This window comes from Patiria miniata, unplaced genomic scaffold (genome assembly GCF_015706575.1).
Source record: "Patiria miniata isolate m_02_andy unplaced genomic scaffold, ASM1570657v1 HiC_scaffold_3, whole genome shotgun sequence".
Classification (NCBI taxonomy): Eukaryota; Metazoa; Echinodermata; class Asteroidea; order Valvatida; family Asterinidae; genus Patiria; species Patiria miniata.
In genome coordinates this window covers 44,166,289-44,188,765 of record NW_024037069.1, presented here as the reverse complement: position 1 = coordinate 44,188,765, position 22,477 = coordinate 44,166,289, and the positions used below count along the sequence as shown (strand labels likewise).

Genomic DNA, 22,477 nt, shown 5'->3' with positions numbered 1-22,477 from the left:
AGGCTGACCTCCAAGTTCCTTATTCTTGCTTCATGAAAAACCCTATCGCCCAAATGTCATATTTTCTGATCATATTTGACCTTGGCACAAAATCCCCACTGAAATGATGAGCATACATACTGCTGAGCTGGTGGCGTATCGCAGTTCTTAATATAGTGGTTATGAAAGAAAACAAAATGTGAAGAGATGCATTTCAAGATGATTTGTTCTGAAACTGAATTGGATGAAAATGAGTCCTGCAGCATTGTTTCCCAAAATGCTTATATACTTTGTATAATTTCTTGTTTTTTTTTCCAGTGAATCTTTGGTATCGTGAGAACATCACTCCAACTTTCCCAGAGGGAACTCGCTGGATCCTCGTCAGCAACAAAGTCCGCAAAATCTCTGTTGGGCCTCGGGATCAGGTAACAGTTCGGATCCATCCAGTTTTATAACTTGACCCTAACCCTCGCAGATCCACATAAAAATGTACCGGAATGCTTTGAAGAATTTTGTACGATTTTGGGAAGGTACATGTACGGCACTGCAACCATTAGCTTGCGTGGGACGTTATGGTATGACTTGATAGTTTAAGAACAAAAAAATGTGCAGTCGGGTTCTTGCGCAGTGGTGGATATTTGAGAATTTAGGAGGATTCAAAATGAAAAATGCCAGGTACATGTATTTATGGTGGAAATAAATAGGCTAGATTTTTTTGTAAGCCACATCTACCAAATCTTGCAAACTTGACCAAACCTTAAATGTTTCTTCGCATGAACCTATTATTATTACTTTTCCAAGAGCGCTACCAACTTTTCTCTTCACAAGCTTTGCCAACTTTTCTGAAGAACTTTTCTTGTTTTAACTTGGTGCTTTCTTCACAGAAAACACCCCATACATTAAACTCTGCAAGAATTGAAACCCCTAAATCTCAAAATTGTGTGAACAGTCATAAAAATTGAATGCTGTTGAAACACTTTTTGAGGGGAGGGGCACACCAATGAAGGGGGGGGGGTTGAGAAATATTCAATCCTCCCATACTTCAAGAAGTTTACACACACAAATGTCACAAACTTGAAAAACACAAGCCTAAACTATGAGGAAATGTTGGGCCAGGTCCAGAATAACTCAAGCCAGTCTGCCAGGCAGGTTTTGATTGGCCGATGCGCATCACCGACATAAATAGCTTTCCACCAATCAGAACCAGTCGACCCATGATGCCTTTGGGTCAGTGATTTTTTAACCGCAGACAGGTGACGTGTCAAGCAGCGAAGGTGACTCTGAGTCACGGTACCAAGGAAATTCAACTCTTCTTGGGCATTTTGAGCTTACAGCTCGGGCTACATCCTGGTTTTTATTTCACCACAAGTAGTGTGTTTAGAGAAGAGTCTTTACACAGCAGTAAAAAGGCACTAAATTATTCAAGGCATGCATGAACAATGGTAATCACCCAGCAAAGGACCTACCGATTTAATGAGAAAAAAAACTTACTCAAAGTGAAGATGGGGACGGTTGTAAATACCCTGTGAAATTATTCCGCCTGAAAATTGTATGATTGGGGTGGCATGGGTGGCGCAGGTGTAAAGTGCTTGTTTCTCACCGCTGTAGCAAAGGTTCCATTCCCGGCTCAGGTTGTATGTCTGTAGAGTGGTTCGTTAATTTTCTCCTGTGCCATGAGGGTTTTTCTCTGAGTTCTCCAGTTTTCCTCCCTCTGCCAAAATCAACCTGTGCTCCGAGGTTAGAATGGGTCGTATGGCGGCCATGTAAGTTGCCTTTACATATTTTAGCCTCGATCAGGTTGTAGCTGCGTCCTTTGCAATTTAGCTGTGAGTAAGGCATCAGGCAAGACAATGAACAGGCATGCAACTTTTCCTCGTATCCGCTGATGTCCTCGTTTTTTACTTCTCATGAATGTCATCACAAATGTAAAAACTGTACAAAGGCTTGTGTGGTTTGGAATTTCCTAGTTTTTTTTATAAATTCCCATTTGCATGCCTGAGTGTAGAATGACGACGTATATCTGCACATGTAGCTTACAACAACTCTGATAATCAAATCCAATTTGAAATCAAATTTTATTAAAATTAGTTATCTTCCCGTCAATTTTAAAATGCTTTCCCTCTTAAACTAAATGGCCGAAACAATTAAGAAAGACTACGCTAGCTCCACATCTGTAAATAATTGACGCTACATTACAATGCCTGCGATATCATCTATATCGTCAGTCCTTTACATCTTCATACAATTTCCCGTTCACATTACCTGTGGAACCAGCCTGCTGGGCGCCAGCCACCCCTCTACAACTCACGTCCCCATTTTAGCTCACTCTTAATAAACCTGTCACCCCTGGTCCCCCCCCCCCCAGCTACCCCAATTGCGTCTCATGTCTGCTGTGTGTCTTACGTACCCCTTCTCTCTGTAGAGACTTCCGCCAGAAATTGGCCGCTGATTAGATGAATTTCCTCCATAACACAACAATCAAATTAATAGTGCTGTTGCAGGAATCCTGCCGTCTTTTTCTTTTCGGCTGTCTTTAATTACCCCTTCATCCTAGGGACTCCCCTCGATGGGGGGAAGGGGGGGGGGATCAGGGTAGGGGACAGGTTAGGTTGGGTTACAGATGAGCTCTGTTATGTTGGATGTCTAAATTCCTTTGCTTTTTTTAATTGAGGATGCAAATGACAAACCTTATATCGAGACTGATTTGTCAAACAGGCATTCTTAAACGAATGCTACCTCTGATTTGGTGCATATTTTCAGTGGCTTCAGATTAGTTTTCTTCAAAGTCGTACCCTCAGCTGCAAAAAGTAATAATAGAATACAACGCAAATGGGTATTTTAAGCTAACTCACGGCCTAATGTGCAAGGACGCTTTTGATAAAAAATGTGATTCAAAATGGGTGTTTGCTTTCACCCTAGTCCCCCTAACGATCAGTACTCTTGAGCTTGAGTTCAGTCATTCTTCAGGGCATAATTTATTCAAGAAGTCATTTTTTCCCGTAGAGATTTTTTTTATTCTAGAGCCACGGAGGTATTTTATCAATATGGCTTTATCGGATGCCAGGCTTTCCGATTAAAGCAAATAGCAAGATTATGGTGTGCAAGCTGCATTGGTTTTTTGAAATTGAAAGGGACAAGTTCACCTTTGAGACGTCAAAAGAAATGGCAGGTCTAGTAACGAGCTAAGTCATGATTATAAACACATTGGCACTGTTAACTTATGCTCCCCAAAGTAGACATTATATTGCTGCCAGGGTCCTATGTAATTGAAAGTGTGTACATGTACATTAGTGAAGAGAAACTTAGGTGCGTTCGAGCATGCTACTCGTGTTAAGACGAGTGTACTCCTGAGCGCACGAACAGCAGGACTACGACCCGCGGGTTAGCAAGAGTACTCTCCATCATACCGGGAGTATACTCCTGCACCGAGAGTAATGCGCACACAACATTTTCCTGCACTCAGGAGTAGCAAGAGTAACACGCTCGAACGCACCCTTAAATTGTGGGAAACAGGAACAAAATTCCTACGTGATTTGCTGTTTTGTGACAAAGCGGGAGTGATACTGAACAAGTATTTCAACACAATAATTGGCCCCAGGGCTCCACAGGCCTGAATGTACACATGTTCCAAAATACTGCCGTCCAAGTGTTGAACTCGCATAAATTTAAGACAGTAAGGGTATTCATAAGATGGAATTTGCGTCAGGTGATGTAAAATTCAGTAAGGGTAAAACTAAACCAGCTTCAGGCTGGTATTTCAGAGTCCTTCCAAACTAAATTACTCTAAAGGTTAATATGGGTCATTCCATTGGGGTCCACTTTTGGTCCTGTCCCTGTTACAGCTGACATCTATGATTTTATGATTCTGATGCACTCCTTAATGCAGTCATTATCCAAGAATGATTATGAGTAGCAAACTACCTACCCAACAAAAAGTCATTCTTTATGATACTTGAATGGCAAATTGCAGAGTTCAGAGGAAATAGGGACAGGAAAATGCCACACTTTAAATATTAAATATACAAAATAACTCTCAATTATAAAACTTGATGTTTGGAGCAATTAGGAGTGACTACGAGTCCAGTTGGTGAATGTGATTCTCTCTTTTGATTCTTTGTGACTCTGGAATGGATGTTCCTTTTTGTGTACCTTAGGTCTGGATCATAGCTGATGAAGTCAACGGCGCTAAAGGTGTTATCTGTCGTCGGGAAGGCATCAGCCCCAAGAAACCTACCGGCACTTCCTGGGATAAAGGAGCAGGGGTGAGTGGACTGATCAGTGCCTCATTGTGTCTGACAATGACTTGAAGAAACTCTCACTGTCTGACAATGACTTGAAGAAACTCTCACTGAGATTCTGAAATCGTGCAGTTAAGATTGACTGCCAAAATGGTTTTCCTATTGTAAGAAGTAAAGTAGACAGGTGGAATGGCCTCAGTACATTGTACACACCTCTCAACGGTTACAAAGCAAGAGTTGGGTAGACCACTGGGAGGGACATTCGAACGCTTTGCTGACAAAGCTTGACGCTCACGTGAAGACGCTACGGTTCGTAAAGATTCACAGAATAGAGTGATGTGTGCGTACTTAGTGCCGTACGCACGTGAACCAGTCTGGCACACAGTGTGTCCCTCCCACTGGAGCCCTAAAAAATTGTCAAAAGCGTCAGCTATTAACCCTAAAAGGGCCGGGGGGGGGGGGGGGGGGGGGTGGCGGCACCGCCACCCCCCCCCCCCACCTTGACTTTTTCCACGATAACCTTGAACATTTTTTTTTCGCCACCCGAGCTGTTATGACTTTTTAGCCTCTAGCCTTGCGCATCTTTTGATACAAAAAATATAAAAATCGGATCACGGGTTACCGTGCAGCGAAAAAATTTCCGGCGCTACGCACCATGAAAACTGAATTTTCCCATATACGTCATGTACACAGATCAGAATTACTATTCGTACATATGAATAATTAATTAGCCTAATTCCAAACCCTTTGACCTATAGTCATGAAATGTCTTGGGTATGTTCATGATGAGTTGCTCTATGCATGTATCGAGTTTCAAAATTTTTCGTCACTCAATGGCCGACATCTTGGGGGGAGGGGGGAGGGGGGAGGGGGGAGGGTGGAATCCCCCCGGCTGAGAGATGGTCAAAATAACCCGGCCCTTTTAGGGTTAATGGATATGCGACTTAAAAGGAATAACTGCTTTGGATCACAAATTTCATGTTCAAATAAAGCCAGTAGTGATGGCCATAGATCTGTCATTTGAACGAGATTACTGTACTGAACAGTCTATTGTTGACGTCATTGTGTTCATTATAGCAAAATTGTAATTCTTTTCTCAGTGTAGTTATGGTGGTGACATATTAGAAAAGGTAGGTAGGCTCGCATTGGTCTGATAATCTTGAATTTTTAATGTCCTTAAAATTGTATGTCGTGATTGATTTCTTCTATGTTTCTGAAATTTTATTCAGTTTTACTTAGCTTTTTTTCCAGAAACTTCAATGCTTTTAAGTTTCTGAGAATTAAAAAAAAGAGGAAAAAATACATTTAATCGTTCATCTTTTAGGTGTTTGAAAGCATGTTCAGTTTCGAAACAAAATTGTTAATATCTCTGTAACACAATTATTTTTTAATGTTAAGTGGCAGAAACTATTCAATACAATTTTATTCAGATGAAATCAACAACAACATATACTGCACGTAATACGATACAAAGATAAGTAAACAAAGAACTGCGGATTTCGTCTGGGATAGCCCAAAAAGCTCAAATTACAGAGGCTCATCTCCTTTGGGGTTCCTACCGGTAGATGCCATGATTTTCCAGACTAGTTTGAATCCTCCAATTCTTTCGTACAATCATCTGGTCTTCGTCGGTCGTTGACCAATCCGCTAACCAGCTTTGTTCAATTATCCTAAACACACTTACTGACAGCTTCAATTTATCCCAACCGATTGACAGTCCAACCGCAATCGTTTCCCCCAGGCCCCTTCTGCCCTGTGTCGATTGAATTAAAACCCAGTTTGTTTTCCTGGTTTGTTCGTTCTTTGTCAACGTCGTCCCCGTGCGTTTCGCTGACCATCATCTTCTGTCAGGAATAATTTGAGTGTTGCTTCACGTGCTGAGTTTGTGTGCGTGTGGTGTCGCTGAAGTCCAACGCCTCAAATCATTGTTGGCTCTCTTGACTACAGTACAATGTATATTGAGTCAGGATTCAGAATGATTTTGGCCATGTTGCACTCAACTTAAATCAAAGCAGTATTTTGATATTTAACGAGAACAGAATTTAAACTCAACATTGCTTTGGAAAGATACATAGATCCTAGTGCCCAAATAGATGCTTAAAGGGAATGTACAACATTTGCTTTTGCTGCAATTTTCAGAAATACATGGATTTGGAGGATTAGTATGTTATAGCAAATATTGTTACACTGACTTGCTTCACGTTTTGGGTTCGGAGATAATGGCAAATCCAAGAAAACCAATCATGATCTTGTTGTCTGGTTCCCTGACCCCACTTATGATGAAACGGAGCAATTTATAGACTTTGGGGAATTGTAAGGTCAGAGAATCAGTCCAGCAGGCTTGTACCATTTCACAGGTGTGTAAACAGTTTTCGGGAGGAATTTCTCATAAGTGTAGAGAGTTGATGTACATGTATGTGACCAAGAAGTTGGGCAAGAAGTAAAGCAAAAATTGCTCAATTTTTGTAAGGTTTGAGTCAGCAAAGCATTGACTGCATTTTATTCTCTAAAGTACCTGTTTTTCACTGGCAGCTTGCAAAACTGACGTGTTCTGAAGGCTAAAATTAATTTTAGAATTGCAACAATAACAATTGATTGAAACATTGACTGCAGTAATTTGAAATGACTGAAGCGGCTATCCAGTGGAAAATTAGAACCTAAAGTTTGCCTGTACAAAACCAAATTCTATTTCGCCTGAAATTCATTTTGGTTTGACGTGTCTCTGGACCATCAGCATGACCAGTCTGAAATTATCGTTATGATTCTTTTGTCGCCTCTTTGCCATTATCTACTGTAGGCATTATATTGAATTGCAATAGTGCCAACTATAGACCGAGAGCTACAATATCAGCTCATATTAACCGTCATGATTAATTCAGTCCAACAAAGGCCACTAGCTCCATGTACATGTAACTAGGCAAGAGTTAATCCTTCCAAGTCCATATTCTGTCCTCAACAGATTGATCATGTTAATTTCATTAAATGGTGACAGATATGACAGTTCATGTTGTCCAGAACACGCAGTGTAACTCCAAGCAATCCGCTGGTTATAACATCAGGAAACATTGATTTATGTCTTGTTTACAGGCTGGCATTATGCACATTGTTGTGCGAGCGTGTTCACTGAGGTCATCTGGGGTCACTGCCAATTGAGATCAGAGCGGGAATCCGTCATCGGACGACAGCATCGAGTAACGAAAAAAAAGAATCTTGCACTAATGCCGTGAATGCACTAACAAACACAACGCACCCACTAACATATCATTAAAGTTGGAAATATGAAGGAAACTCTCTCGTGCTATTTAGACAGTAACATTTTCAATATGTCCTCTTGATTTTGAGTTTGTCGGTTTGTTTTGTTTGGTATGTCTTTGCATAAAGAGAGCTGATTTCTTGGCTCAAAATGTCACCCCCTAGAGGTGATGAGATGATATATAGTTCAAACGTCATTGCACATTTAAACAGATTCTGTACCAAAGAGTCAACCCATATGATTTGAGTTGTAAATGCAGACTTATTTTCTTTGGACATCACTTTTGTTTTTTCGGTTTCATGGACTGGAGTATGCCCTGTGCTCTTTAAAAATTGGTGGTTTTTTCCCTCAACAAATTTTCAATTTGAATGTTTTGTTTAACGAAAAACTACTTCTTTATGATTTTGGGCCTCTGCAACCCTCAGAAAAATAGCTTTCATTTTGCGTACAGATGAACACGCCTTACAAGAGCCAATTATTGTGCGGCCGCAAATAATTCAGAGCATCTTAAACTATGTCTTGAAACTTCAAACAATATCGACAGATGCCTAGCACCATATCCATTATGCACTCGTTCATGTACTAGTCCTTTTCTGGTCAGTAGTTTCGGTCTTGAACCCAGACTGGTCATGGGTAATGCCCATTGCCTGACGCTAACTTCATCTTCGTAAGTTGTGGACATCAGACTGAACAAAATATGTCATCAAGATACCAACATCTTAGGCTGTGCCACATCAGGCAAATCACAGGCAACTAGATGAACACTGCAGGCAAATTTGAGTTCCCCGTAACGCTATGATGGATTGCAGTAAATTGCAGTAACAATGTGCTGTGTTCTTCTTGGGATTTTCATTAGCTTTCACTTCATCTTTAGTTGCCTTTAAGTTGCTGACTTAAGACCTTCAACTGCACACTTGGCAGACTGTAGCACTTGCCTCTATTTCTTTTGTAAATACTGCACTGTTTAACACATGTCGTCTTTATTTGGATTATAATTTGCTTTGTGTTGTATGTATTTATGTTTGCCAGATGGTTTGTGTGTTGGTTCTGCTAGCACTCATATTTCTTTTTTTTCAGTAGGTAGTCATGTACATGTAAATATTACTTGTAATTCTTTTAGTTTTTATATTTTGTTAACAAAAAAAAGGTTCTTTCAGTTAATAGGAACAGGGAGGCAAAAAATGAAAGGCAACAGTTACAAAATAAAATGTGAAAGGTCACATACTTTCAGAACTTGGAACATTACTTGGAAATAATTATATCCCATTCTTAAAATAGAAAAGTAAAAGTGCTCGCTCATTCACCGCTAACTAGATCACAACTTCACCTCATAGAGTGCCTGCACATTCACAGACGTTAAAGCACAATAGAGAGCTGCAAACGAATCTGGGTTTGAAAAATGGCTTTGATACGTTTCCGTGCTCCTAACTGATATTTTATATCCTGTGTTGAACCCTTTGCAGGGAGGTATCATGTACCTGACGATCCGAGGATGTGCCAAGCAAAGGTCACTTGAGGTCAAGATGGCTGACATTGCTCAAGCCATGGTTCAGGGTCAGGTAGAGAACACTGACAGCATCATACAACCCTACACTAGCTCCATGGATAACGTGCTCTGCTGATGATGCCATCTGAGATATGCTTGATATCGTCCTTGGGCACGAAGAGTAGATGACGCTTTGCGATCACTGACAGCCCCATTGGTTTTTGATATGTTACGAAGTAGGCACTACTTGCATGGCGAAAGCAACGTGCTGACTTCCCCAGGCAGCAACTACCCCACGACGGGTTGCCTAAACAGCTAGCACAATGCTTTCGTCATTGTTCTCCCTGTGATTGTTAAGAGTGATATCGTGCTTGACAATACTATTACATAAACATGTATTTCCAAGTGTGCCACTGTTGTAAGTGCCGTCAACCCTGATTGGAAGATTCATAACATTTTGTAACTGCCTACGATTCCTAAGATACTCACAGACAGTATACTCAACTAACAACCATTCATCATTCCATTAATAATAATAATAATATAATAATCGGCATTTAAGAACACTCTTATTAGTAAGCTAAATCACAGCGCTTACAGTATTATTATTACCCCTGATCATTGGGCCAATTAAATATTCCAAATACCAGCTCATCTCCCTGGGGAGTATACAGCTCGATGCAGCCTGTTAGGCGCAAGCAAGCTTATTCAATCACAATAACCATCTCTGCCTTCACAGGTACCCATTTACTCCTGGGTGGAGAGAAGCAACGAGTGACAAAGTGCCTTGCTTAAGGGCACACACACCATGACCCTGGCTGGACTCGAACCCACAACCCGCAGCTTTACCCACAGGCCACGAATCCAGTGCCCTTAACCACAAGGCCACAGCACTTAAAATTCCATTGATTGGAAGACAAGTGAGTGCTGCCACAGTTGCACACTACGCTGCCCCACATTCCTGAAAACTGCCAAAATAAACTGGAAAACTGAAACCCAAAAAAATAAGCTTGCAAAAATGACAGTCCACGTGCATCTTGAATGTTTTCTCAGAAGTAGTCTTAGCCATAGAAATATGTTGGGGAATATTCCAGGACGGATCTTCCAAGGGAAAATTGAGGTCTTCTAGAAGAATGTCATATTTTATAGGTAGTGGTTCATTGTGACCATGGTTGGGATTCCCCCCCCCCCCCCCAAGATTGGTGGATTTAAACAAAAGCCTAAAAATTAGTTTTCATCAATGTACTTTTACATGTATGTAAAAAGTATACATGAAAGAATTGCAAAGGTTATTTAAAGGGAATATACATCATTTGCTTTTGCTGTAATTTTCAGAAATGGATGGAATTGGGGGGTTGGAAATATATAGCAAATATAGTTACACTGACTTTTTTGATGTTTTGGGTTCGAAAATGCTATAAAAACCAAGAAAAACAATCATTTTCCTGTAGTCTGGTTCCCTGACTCCATATAAGAAGAAACAGAGCAGTTAACATACATTGGGGAATTGTAAGGTCAGGGAACCAGTCTAGCTGGCTTGTACCCGTTCATAGGTGTGTAATCGATTGCAAACAAGTGCGATGGTCAATTGGGGCCAGTATTTGAAAAAAAGCCAGTTTTTTCCAACGCTGGTCGGCCGACCAGCGTTGGAAATTGATACAAAAATAGCACTTTTCTTGAAAATGACAGTATACCAGGTGCCATGATTTTACAGGATGCTTTACACTGTCATTCACTAACAGTCCAGCAAGGTATTTCAAAATGATTTGGTAGTTTTATTTTTTGATGTTTGCAAATGTTGTATTTTCCCTTTAACATTAGTTTTTAGGGGTGCCTGGCTTTGTAGAAAAATACATGAGGTACCATAGATGGACCCCGTGTTGCTGTGGTGCTCCGACAAATATTTCTTTCGTGGATCTTCTGATTTTCCTCAATTTTGCCCCTTGATTTTATTTACCACACACAAAGATGTTCAAAATACTAACCTTCATGTTGACAAGGCACAAAGTGCAGAGAATCTTCCAACCAGAATGCTCCGTAGGCCATCAGCCTCCTTAAGTCATTGAAGTACTCAACAGCTGTTTATTGGATGAGTTTAAAATTGATCATTTTGCAAATTTGCAAAGCATCTGTGCCTTCAGATCTTTGTCTTTCTCTCTTCTATTCAACGATTTCTAAGTTCATCTAGCAATTTCTCAAACAAACAATACATTAATAAAATGTATAAAAGTAAGCTAATATTGTATGTATTACCTGCAATACTTCAACGAAATGTTGCCAGAAAAGTGTCTCTAATGTGCAATGTAATGTTTTTGTGTGTTGTTGACTTACAAATGATTATTATTATGCATATATTCTTGAATGAATGACTGTAATTTATAAATTTCTTTTAACGATGCCTTTGACAACTGAAACAACTTGCATTTTTTGTAATATGATTGTCATTTGTAAGAATTAATCATCATTGTACCATGGGTGTTTTATGTGTTTTCAAATCACCAAACTAGTTTGAAACGAACCCTTGCACTTCTTAGGCATCACAAAAGTTACCAATTATTATCTAATTTTAATTAGTTTCCTGTATGGAGATGAAGAGTGAAGATTAATATAACAAAGAGGATAGATTTATTTCCAAATGAATTTGGTGTGTAACCATTTTATGGTTGAAATGTTGTTTGATCCATACCAAAACATTGGTGTTTACATGTATATTTCACTTCCAAAATTCCCTGACTACTTCACATTACACAAGGCCTAAATATATCCCCGTCATCTCATTGCTGGGTCATTGATCATTGTCATGTCATTGATCATTGTCATTGAGGATTCATCCCAGCTCACGTATGGCCCGGCCACACTGCAAAAATAGAAGTTCCATTGCCCGGTCACACTATTACCATTATCAGATGATGAGAATGTATTCACGCGTTGTATAAACAAATAATGAGTTTCATATTCGTGCAATGGAACTAATAACTGCATTCAGTGACAAACGGAATGTTCCATTCCATGAGGCAAATTCCATCTGTCACCTCTTGAAATTATTCTTACCATTGCACTCATAAACATTCATTATTTGTATATTATATAACACCCAAGTAAATCCTTGTCATTGTAGGTCACGCGGCATTCATTAATCGAACCATTGTACGGCCTACGTCATAACTGTGCATTTTTTGTTCCATTCACCGTTCATTTTTGTCCCATCCCTTTTGATCTATTGCATCTTTGCGCTATTTAGATCATACCATGCATTTTAGCAGCACAAAAATTGCCTTTGAAGTGGATGCAGTTGCCTTGATGAGTTTTTTACATTATTTTAAGAACTCACAATGTCAATTTCAAACCTTTGTTAGCCTTGAACAAGCTGGGAAAAAAGTAGTGGATATGATAAAATTTTGTGAGTTTTGTTTGTTCTTAAAGTTTTATCCTTCAATCGAATGACAAAGATCTACTTGAATGTTATATAAAACAAATAATGAATGTTTTGCATTCGTGCAATGGTGAGAATATTTTCATGAGTTGGAAGACGAGTTGAATGGAACATTCAATCTTTCAAGTCATAAAAATATTCTCACCATTGCACTCATAAACATTCGTTATTTGTATAATGTTGCTTAATATATGACATAAATTGATACGTTATTTTCATTGCTTTCGTGCCCACTGCCCACTGTGTACAATGTGTTTGTGGTAATCATCAGGCATGCAACTTTTCCTGCGATCATCTGATTCCCTCGTTTTCACTTCACACTTGCATTAAAAATTGAAAATGACTGTAAAATGTTTTGAAGCGCTTGGAATTTCCTGTGTTGTTGTTGGTTACTGCCCAGTTGCATGTCATAAGGTTTCACATTGTCTACGTACATAGCAAGTTTCGCGGAGCAGTAACGGAGAAAATGTTGCTCAGCAAATTCATTTGTTAAGCAAAAATAAGCTGGGGACCAGTCACAGGCAATATACATTGCATGGCATTTTGGCTGGTAACCGCTTTCTGCTAAGCACATATTTTCGTATTAAGCAACTTTCAGTGTGTAGCATCTTCATTGAATTGGCAACTGATATGCTTACATGTAATCCCAATTATTCTGAGGTGAATCATACTTTTTTGTTTACGTTTCTTTCATATTTTGGGCATGATGTTAAAATCTTATTTTTTCCCTCTTGGAAGTGAGCAATACAATTAAAGGATATTTGATAACTTAAACTGTGTTGTGTTCATATATCATTTGATTTGGTTAAAGATGTAAACCCCATGCTTCTTCAAAAATTACATTTGTTTTCTCCTAATGACTTCTATTTGTCTGGTAGCCAATAATTTAAAGTATATATTCAAAGTATTAATTCAATAACTAACCGTCGGATTTTCATTCGATGTCTCATTCAAAAGTGAATAACGTTCATTTTGCTTGGAAAATAGCAATTGAAAAACAACTCTATTTTTCGAATCTTTAAAATCCAAAATACTAATGTAAATAGTAGAACATGTACTTGAAAAGGGCATGTATTAAGATATTGTTAGTTTTAATAGGAAAATCAATTCACGAAATAATAACAAAAATTCCATTTTCATCTTTTCAATAATTTATTGTCAGAAAGCTGATTAAAAGTATTATCTCTTCAAAATAACATTTTCTGATATTACACGTATCTACATTATGACATTCTGCGTGATAACTTATAAGACATAACACCAAATGATTAAAGATATATGAAGCACTAAAAAACGACTTTTTGTTTTTATTAAATATGATGTGAAAATAGATAATACAGAAAATATTTGTAATTTGTCAGCGACTATATTTTTCAAAAACTGACCTGTTACTCTGCCAGTAATTAGCAGTGTAGTCAGCACTGCTTGGGTACTTCATCATATAAACATCTTTTGTTTTGTTACAATTTCGCTAATTAATATTACATGTACTTCTATATCAGTGGGATATCTGTACATTACGTCTTTAGTTGTAGGATCCAATACATCAGTCATCAAAGCGTGGCCAAGTCAAAAAGTAAATTATTTAAATTAAAAAGGGACTAATTTTTATTTTGAAGAATAATTGACAAGACTACTAGTGATATGTTCACTGTGATAAAAGAAAACGAGAAATCTAAAACTGTTGGCATACTCTACTATGGAATTTAAACTGTTAATAGCCTTATTTCTTCGAATATTAAAAATAAACAGAAATTAAGCATTTTTTTAAAGCTCTTATTAAAGCTCCCCACTTTATTTGCAATCTCACCAGTTTGGGAAGCAAGTTACAGGTACAAACTCAATTCACCAATGGATGTTAATCACATTAAAACAAAAATCATGGTGGAATAGTAAACCCCCAACGTTGAGGCAAAAAGAAAATTCATAACAAATTAATAGAAAGTGGATTAAAAGTACAACAAATTCACATGAAAATTAGCTTCCTAAGTAAGAAGCAATAGCTCTGAGTCAATTTACTTTTGTGAGTTTTAAAGGACACAACTACAATGAAATTTGTAGTTAGTTTTATAAGAGAATCCTATATACTCAAGAAACAAAAGTAACAAAGTATATATTTGTGAAAATACTCTACTGCTACGATATCAACAACATAATTATTGTCTTTTTCATGACGACATAAAAATGTGTGTCACAACTAAAAACAAAGAAGACAAAATACACGTATAATGCCACCTAGTCCTGCAATGTCAGTCTCATTTGACTGTTTCTTCTCTACATCTGTACATGCAGTTTTTCAACTTGTAGTTTTTGATTCAACTCAATGTTATGTGTTTATTTATTTCCAAGATGTTGGCATTATATGGGGCAACCTCTGTAGTTTGTATTGTTTCCTACGGTCACACTTAAGGGCCAACAAACTGAGCTCGGAAAAATTAAAATTATTTTTCTCAACAAATCCTGCAACCTAAAAACCAGACTTTTTGTGGACAAAAGATCAACCATAATCAGTATTTTAGTTGCACACACTAGGTGACACTATCAAATATTTTGAGAGGTAACAACACATTAATGCATCAACCAACTGAATAAACAAATTATGTTTCTAGTGTGTTGTTACATTTTTAAATTAAAATTCAGGAATGTGACCTATAAAAGCAAAAACAACTGACCGTCTGGAAACAAGTATATCCAACGACAACTCAGTTGTTGATGCAAGACTAAAAAAGCATCTATGACAGCCTTAAAAAACTCTCTTAAAAAGTGTCTCAAAAATGAAAATGCTTGGCGCTAACCTCATCATGATGTAAGTATATATCATCAAAGGACCCTGCACTTCAGTCCACGGGAGTATGTACAAACTACATTATTCTAATTCTTAAAATATTCATCTTGTTTTAAAGACAACTGAGTATAATCATGACAATAAGCAACGATAATTTAGATCAAGTGCTGGAGATCAAACAGGTGCTGTATCTTCAAGAAGCCTCTGAAAACAATTTTTTTTTTATTACATTTTTCTTTTTTTAAGTTTCATCATTAACCTAATAACTTTGCTTCAGAAAAACATCAAGCTCATCTGGCTCGGCAAGATCTGAACTCGGAAATTTCTTTTTGAAAGTTTGCAGTCTCTATCAAAATGTAGAACCATGCTAAATGAAACAATTCACTTCTCTAAAACTCTTCTTTAAAACTATTGAGTCACACTTCTTAAATACCAATGGCTTCCTTGTAGAAACGGCATCAACAAATGTCACTTATTACCTCTCTTCAAAATCCCCCAAATAAAAATATCCACAATGTCATTTTGTAAACAACACTCTAATTTGCAAGGTTGCCTCTGTTGTCAGGAAATGCAACAAGGAACCAGACCTCGTGAGACGCTAAGCTCCGAAATTTACTTCACAGAAAAAAATACTTGGCTGAAGAATAAAAAAGCTCAGTAGAAATAGTTTTCAGCCAAAATTTCAGTTGCTGTTTATTATGTAGAACTGCTGAATCTCTAATGATTGTTTTTTCTGTTGAGTAACTCTCCACGAATATGGTGCAGAAGGGTTCATGTACCGTTGGTGGGAAAACAATACAGTCTGGTGTGTATAGCCTGGCCTAGTCCTTCGTCTTCTGTCATACGCACAGCTAATCCACATGAAGTCTAATGAGCTTCCTGTTCTGATGCTGCTGCATTGTATGCAGAATTGACTGGACTCCAGGCTTACTGCCATACCTGAAGATAAGTGGGAAAAACAATCCGCTGTTAATGAAACCCATGTCCAGAGCCTAAGCAGAAAATGAAACAGTGAATAGATGCCTTGCATTCGGCAGTCATCTCTGAGGTGCATTTGTTATTTTACTCAGCAATGAAACTTTGAAGTCACATAAAGAGGAAATTGCAAGCTTTCCAAGACTGTTTTCCAATTTTTAATGGCATATACGTTAGGGTTATTACAGCCAGTCACCTCCCTGACAAGTGCGGTGAACCCCCCGCAGCGATAGAGGCGCTATCAACAGGATGAATCTAATCCAGCCTTGGGAACTTTGGCAGTGCTACCCAGAGAATTCCAAGCATACCTCACGCATGCTGTATTCAAGCACGCGTGGTATGCTCGGAATTTAATGGGTAGCTCTGCTAGAGTTCTCAAAACTTCATTTGATTCATCCTGTTGATAGCGCCCTCTATCGCTGTGGCGGCTTTACCACGCTTATCACGGACCAGCTGTATTAGAGGAATAAAATCTGAATCCAGTCTTGAACTAAGACTACCTTGGTAATAACACGTCCCTCTATAATACAGTCATCTTAACAGCTTATGTCAAACTCTTTTCACAGGTTTTTTTTTTGTTTAACTTGGTTCCGTTTCCTTCGTCAAAATCTTGAAGTGTCGCAGGTTCTAATGCAGTAAGCGTGGGAGGAGGGGTGGAGCAGGGTAAAGATACTTTGCGTGCAATTTTAAGAAATTTGAGACTTCTGTTATTCATGTTGTGGGGTGAACTCGGTCCAAGTCATAAATCACTCGCTGAAGAATGTGTCATGAGGATCCAGCAACATGAACGGAACTTTCAAACATAAGCTGATGCCAGAAGTGTCAAGATGTTGAAGACAAAAAAATAAAACATTCCAGAGAGAGAGTGTAGATGCTCTCTCAATCATCGCCCCTACCCCCTTGCAAAGTCATGGTACTATTTTTTGTCAAGAGGAAATCAGACATACACGGTTGATTCAAGGGAAACTAGAGAATGGCAATTGTTTCTGGCAGAGTGTTAATGTACAGGCAAACAGCTTTCAGTGAGTGGTGCACACTGCTTTGATAAAAGCAGCCTGGAATAGTTTCTGGGTCAACAATAAGCAGAGTTTGGATAGGGGTGTAGGTTGCGTCATTATAGCCCATGTGCTTCAACTAAATCGAGCACTATTATGCCACAAATCTAGACCAACATATGGTCGTATCTAGAGTGCGTGAGTGTTTAGCATCACATTAATGTTACACCTCGGACCATGTGGTCTGAGTTAACTCCATATAAAGCCAGCAAGTCAGTGATTCATTCATTCGTCTGTTAGCATTCTGTTGGAGTGTGTATCTCATGACAGCAACACGATAACATTGACTGCGGACATACACACGCAAGCATCAGCGCAGAAAGCACAACAAATGATTGTTTCCTTCGAACACGGCCCTTGACATGAAGGCTGACAGAGACAAATGCTCCCCTGACAATTCCACTTGCTCGGGCACAGAAGAAGTTCATTTGCTTTCAACAATTTTGGAAAGCAACCGCACATTAAAGAGAAGCCACTTAACCATTATGTCCAGTAGCAAGGAAACTTTCAGCAAAATGCTCTGCGTGGGGCTGGACTATTAAGGATTCTGTCTGTTCTGCTCTCACAACAGACAATTGAAAGCCTTTAACTATTGTTTTTTTAACTTATCGGCATGTACTGGTACATGTAAATCAAATATATGAAATCTATGCACAAGTACCGTACAACCTCAATGGTTCAGAGACATGGAGAGTTGAGAGGCACTTTTGCATACATTTCCACTATATGCCTGGCAGTGACACTCACACATGACACTACGGGATCCTGTACCTTCAGAGTAAAATAAGCTGTGTGTTCTTCCCGCCATGAGCACAAAAACAAAACCTACATGCAGTGTGTCCTACAACAGTGCTCCTGCAGGTGTTCGCAAAGTGCAATTTACTGCTCAATACACCTGTTTCACTGCAGTACACTTTTTTCAGTATCTACGCATACGTACCTTGACTGTACTGTCCACTGCGCCCGAGAACAAGCGCCCTCTAGAGACAGCCAAGCAAGCCACGCTGCCCTGGTGCCTCAAAAGCGTCTGTGTACAAATCATGTTCTCCATGTTCCACACCTGTAAGAAAAAAAAACGGAAAATAAAAATATGAAATCCCCAGCGGTGATATCAAGTGTGATGGTTGATGTGGTCCTCCTCGCTGCTCAGGAAGCAGGTCATTCATCACTTCAACTCAACGACCCAAGGCTGTCAAAGTCTGTCACAAATATCCGCTGACTGCCTGCTATTTTCGAGACCCCTCGTCACGAAAAAACAAACCAGCAGTGACATTTCCTACGCCGTTTCTTTTTTGGGGATTTGAAAAAAAAAAGTTAAACATCCGAATTAATAAGAGTTAGACCAGGCGGATCTAAACAGTGCATAGACTGAAAGATAATGTCAAGAAAAGTCACAACATTGATGACCAAAACCAGATTGGGTTCAGTTTGTGCTTCCAGCCATTGAATCCATCGGATGATTTACAGAGCTGCCAGATACCAATATTTTTAAGCCCTTTCCGGCAGCAACTTGTTCCCTTCAATGTCAGGAACATGACGAGACAAACATTTCAGCCCCGATGGACTGCAGAGATATTCAGAAGCTGTTTCCAAAAATAGACACATCCTCCCGAAGCAACAACATTCACTTTTAATTTAAATGAAATGCGCTCCAATGTGGTCACCTTCTGCTGGACCCAAACTAAGAAATGCTGTGGACGAAGGGCAAAACCCAATATTGAAACTAAGACCACACTTTCTTCCCCAAGAGCCAACCGTATGCCACTTTTGAAGGGACACACGCGAACTGCTTTCAAAGCAGTTCTTTTTTTGGAAGCACTTTATTTCAAGTACATGTCATGTACATGTATTTCAAAGAGAGAAATTGTATAATCACTTCAAAGTGACAAAATAATTTGCTCATCGGAAATATTAGAAATTCAGAAAGTTGCAGCAAACTGCTTACTGGAGTGAATAAATGTAGGAATACAATTGAGTTTAGGTGCTGGACAATTTCAATTGTAGTCTTTCTCCCATTTTTCTGTTATGATGGACATTGTACTAGGCCATAGGATATAGTTGGGTTTGAGAAGATGTACATGTAGATGCAGTTCGGCAAAAACGGGAGGGGGGGGGGGGTGGTGTCATGTTAACACGTAACAGAAAGTTCACTGAGCCCTCGAAACTTCTGCCTTTTTTCAGTGAACGATTTTATTCCCCACTGAATTTCTGGATTCACTAACAAATACAGTCACCAGAATTTGGGAACAATATCAAATATTTTCAGAAAAAGTTCTCCAATGCCCTCAAATTAAATTGAGTTAAACTGTTTGTTTCCTTTTTTCTCCACAAAAAAAATCCAACCTTTTCTGGTTTTTGGACCGCACCTACGAAAGACAGACTCGACATCCACCCAGTCTCTAGGTAGACCTGGCATGGATTGATAACAGATTGCCATGGTAACCGCCAGGGGAACGCTGTATCAAGATTAGAATTAATTGCTTCGGGTCAGTATCGTTTGGCATGTTTTTCACTAATCACTAAAATAGCGCTGCAGGGTGTAGTTGGTTACCCATGTCTGACAAATGGCTCACGGGTGGTAACGACAGACCAGTGCATTCAAGTTCATGATCAAATTTAGAAGTATTTTTAAAATTGATAATGCTACCCTAAATATGGCTATAACCATAACAGGGTATACGTGTATTACAGGTACATTACCAGGTGTAAGGCCCCCCCAAAAAAATTTCGGTCTCTGGTCAGACCAAAGTTCCGGAATTGATGCGGCCACGCGGCTTTTTTTTTTTTTTTGCTTTTTTTTTTTTTTCTTCTAGCTTGGATTGTACAGACAAGGTGGGGTACTATTTTGCTTTTTTGGTGTCCTCATGTACATTGATGTCCCCCATAATTTGCCTTGGTGCTTTCGATCATTTGCCTTGGTGCAATTTCTCATTCCTTGGTGCTCTTTGGTAACAAAAATTGAGGTGCGGAAATAGAGGGCGCTGTTGGAGTTACCGCGGAACATTTTGGAGAAAAAAAAAGATCAACGCGCATGATTAAAATCGACGCGCGCACTGACCAGAGACCGACTTATTTTTTGGGGGGGCCTAATACACACTGTTTTTAATAGTGATTTGAGAGCCATAATTTTGATGTCAAACAAAATCATACTCTTTCAAAGCTGAATACATGTACATTTGTAACTGAATAAAACTATGAACAAAAAATTCTTCACATACGTGTAATACCAATGTTTTCTCTTTCGGTAGAGCTCTTGTACAACGTGGCATTTGGGTTTTGTACCAAGATCAAAGTACTTCACGCTCAGTTTGTACACGTACATTTTTTCACTGTTTGTTTACATGAAGGACATTTAAGGATCTTGTTGCTTATAGACACTGAATACTATTATTTTCAAGACAGAAGCTTCATATTAACACAAAAGTGGTTACATCATGATGCTTTCTTGGGCACGTAAATGGTTTGTGTGAGATGAGGGCAAAAATGTTTGCAAAGAATCTTTATTTTTGCACCTTTTTGTGGAAAACTGAACAGGGTGTGACTGTTAGACACTGGCATTTTCAACTCTACACTACATGTATGTTTTTTTTTATACGTTTTTTTTCAGACCACACCGTTCATGACTATTAATAACCTCTACATACTCCCCACACTGCGGGCACTGGCAGGTCAGACTGCAACCATGATAAGACATCGTTGCCTAATGATTGATCCAATCCGCCCCCCGCGTCCAGAGAGACAGGGCTGAGTATGTTGAAAGTTTTATAAACGGGGCCTCAGGTAACAAAAAAGAGCGCGGTCAGCGTGAGCGCTAGGTGTGGCATTAAGGACACCCCTGGCGTTAAACTGGCAACGCAGCGCGACCGAAACAGTTCCTCTTGTTGCGCGCCAGGGGAGTAAAAAGAACACGTGGATAGCTGTGATAGGGAGCCCCAGACTGGGGGGGGGGGGGGGGCAAGACTAACAATAAGGGGACACCTGTCAACTTGCTTGCCAAGCACACATCAGCGGTACACCAGATGCCTTGTTACTGTATATAAATGGGGCGTGGTAACGCTAAATACCCTGGTAAACCTAGTGTTGACAAGGGAAAATTGATAAATTGACAAACATCCCGGGTGAGAAAATACACATGTGAGTAGTTGCGGGTGCTGTGCTCCACTGCAATGACTCGATGAGCTACTGATAACAAATTCAAGACGTCCTATCTTTGAAGAAAGAATTCAGAAGAAAGGTCATGATAACAATTACCGCTACAAGAAGGTACACGGACAGATTGAGCAGATCATTTAGGTGGAAGAAAAAAAAGGACTTGTGTAGCCAATGATTGAAAACTAGAACACAAGCCATTCCAAATCTGCAAAATTCAAATGATTGGTTTTGAAGGATTTCAATGGATGCAGGACTACATATATCCCAGCCACATCTTTACTAGGCCTTCTAAGTATGCTGAATCTGGGTCAAGTCACGTCCAGACAAGAGCCTATTTCTCCCCACTTTAGGACTAACTGGAAGTTAATTTTTAAGGTACCGTAACTTTAACATCAATTACTTGAGGTTACTGCCTGGGACTTGGGCAAGGCCTTAAAACAGTCGAGCGGCTGTTTACTTGTGTCATTGGAGCGCTGTGGTGCAATGGTTACAGTGTCAGACTAATATGCGATTGGCAGTTGGGTTCTAACCCTCAAGCAAAAACAGTGTTCTTGTGTCCTTAGACATGATACTTTACAACAATTGCCTCTCCCCACCCAGGAGTATAAATGGATACCTGTGAGAACAGATTGCACTGATCTAAGCTGCTACAGATAACTGGCCTCATGGCCTGATGAACAGGGGTAATAATAGTGATGCATTTTGATACAGCTGTATAAAGCACTGTACCCTTAGCACCTCGTTATGTTTATCCTTGGAGCTATGAAACTCACCCTGAGTGATCTGTCATAGGATGCACTGAAGACTCTGGTAGTTCCTGGAGCGCTGATGACTGCTAAGGCATAGACAGTGCCCACGTGGCCTGTCAGAGTCTCAACTTGCTCGTAGGAGGCTTTGTCCCAGACCTGATGAAAATGGAACAATAGAAGGAAGAAAAAAGGCAAGATTGACTCATTGGCTTCAGACTAAAGCGAAAGAGTTGGTATCACTGCGACATAATTTTTAAAACATCTGTCAGATTTATGTGCTTGTCACAAGTTGTGAAGTTTACATTAATGACGGCTACAACAGGACACATCAAAGGAAGGCGCTGATTGGTGCCGGTAAATGGTGTTGAAGTC

General features: G+C 39.4%; 2 protein-coding genes across 7 annotated transcripts in view; one reads left to right on the top strand and one right to left on the bottom strand.

The window, feature by feature from the left end:
* Nucleotides 1-9,697, top strand: part of LOC119737462 (tectonin beta-propeller repeat-containing protein 1-like) — a 37,438-nt gene extending 27,741 nt beyond the window's left edge. For 3 of the 4 annotated variants that reach the window (XM_038211842.1, XM_038211843.1, XM_038211845.1), the window contains 3 exons: nt 298-404; nt 4,134-4,241; nt 8,934-9,697. In XM_038211842.1, the coding sequence (XP_038067770.1) occupies nt 298-404; nt 4,134-4,241; nt 8,934-9,092 (374 nt within the window). In that variant the 3' untranslated portion in view covers nt 9,093-9,697. Of the gene's footprint in view, nt 1-297; nt 405-4,133; nt 4,242-7,304; nt 7,409-8,933 lie in introns of all 4 variants that reach the window. The other variant, XM_038211844.1, reaches the window with a different exon arrangement.
* A 3,831-nt stretch (nt 9,698-13,528) lies between these two features.
* Nucleotides 13,529-22,477, bottom strand: part of LOC119737097 (E3 ubiquitin-protein ligase TRAF7-like) — a 103,788-nt gene continuing 94,839 nt past the window's right edge. For all 3 annotated transcript variants that reach the window (XM_038211190.1, XM_038211188.1, XM_038211189.1), the window contains 3 exons: nt 22,130-22,261; nt 18,145-18,264; nt 13,529-16,113 (listed from right to left, as the gene is read on the bottom strand). In XM_038211190.1, the coding sequence (XP_038067118.1) occupies nt 16,102-16,113; nt 18,145-18,264; nt 22,130-22,261 (264 nt within the window). In that variant the 3' untranslated portion in view covers nt 13,529-16,101. The remainder of the gene's footprint in view (nt 16,114-18,144; nt 18,265-22,129; nt 22,262-22,477) is intronic.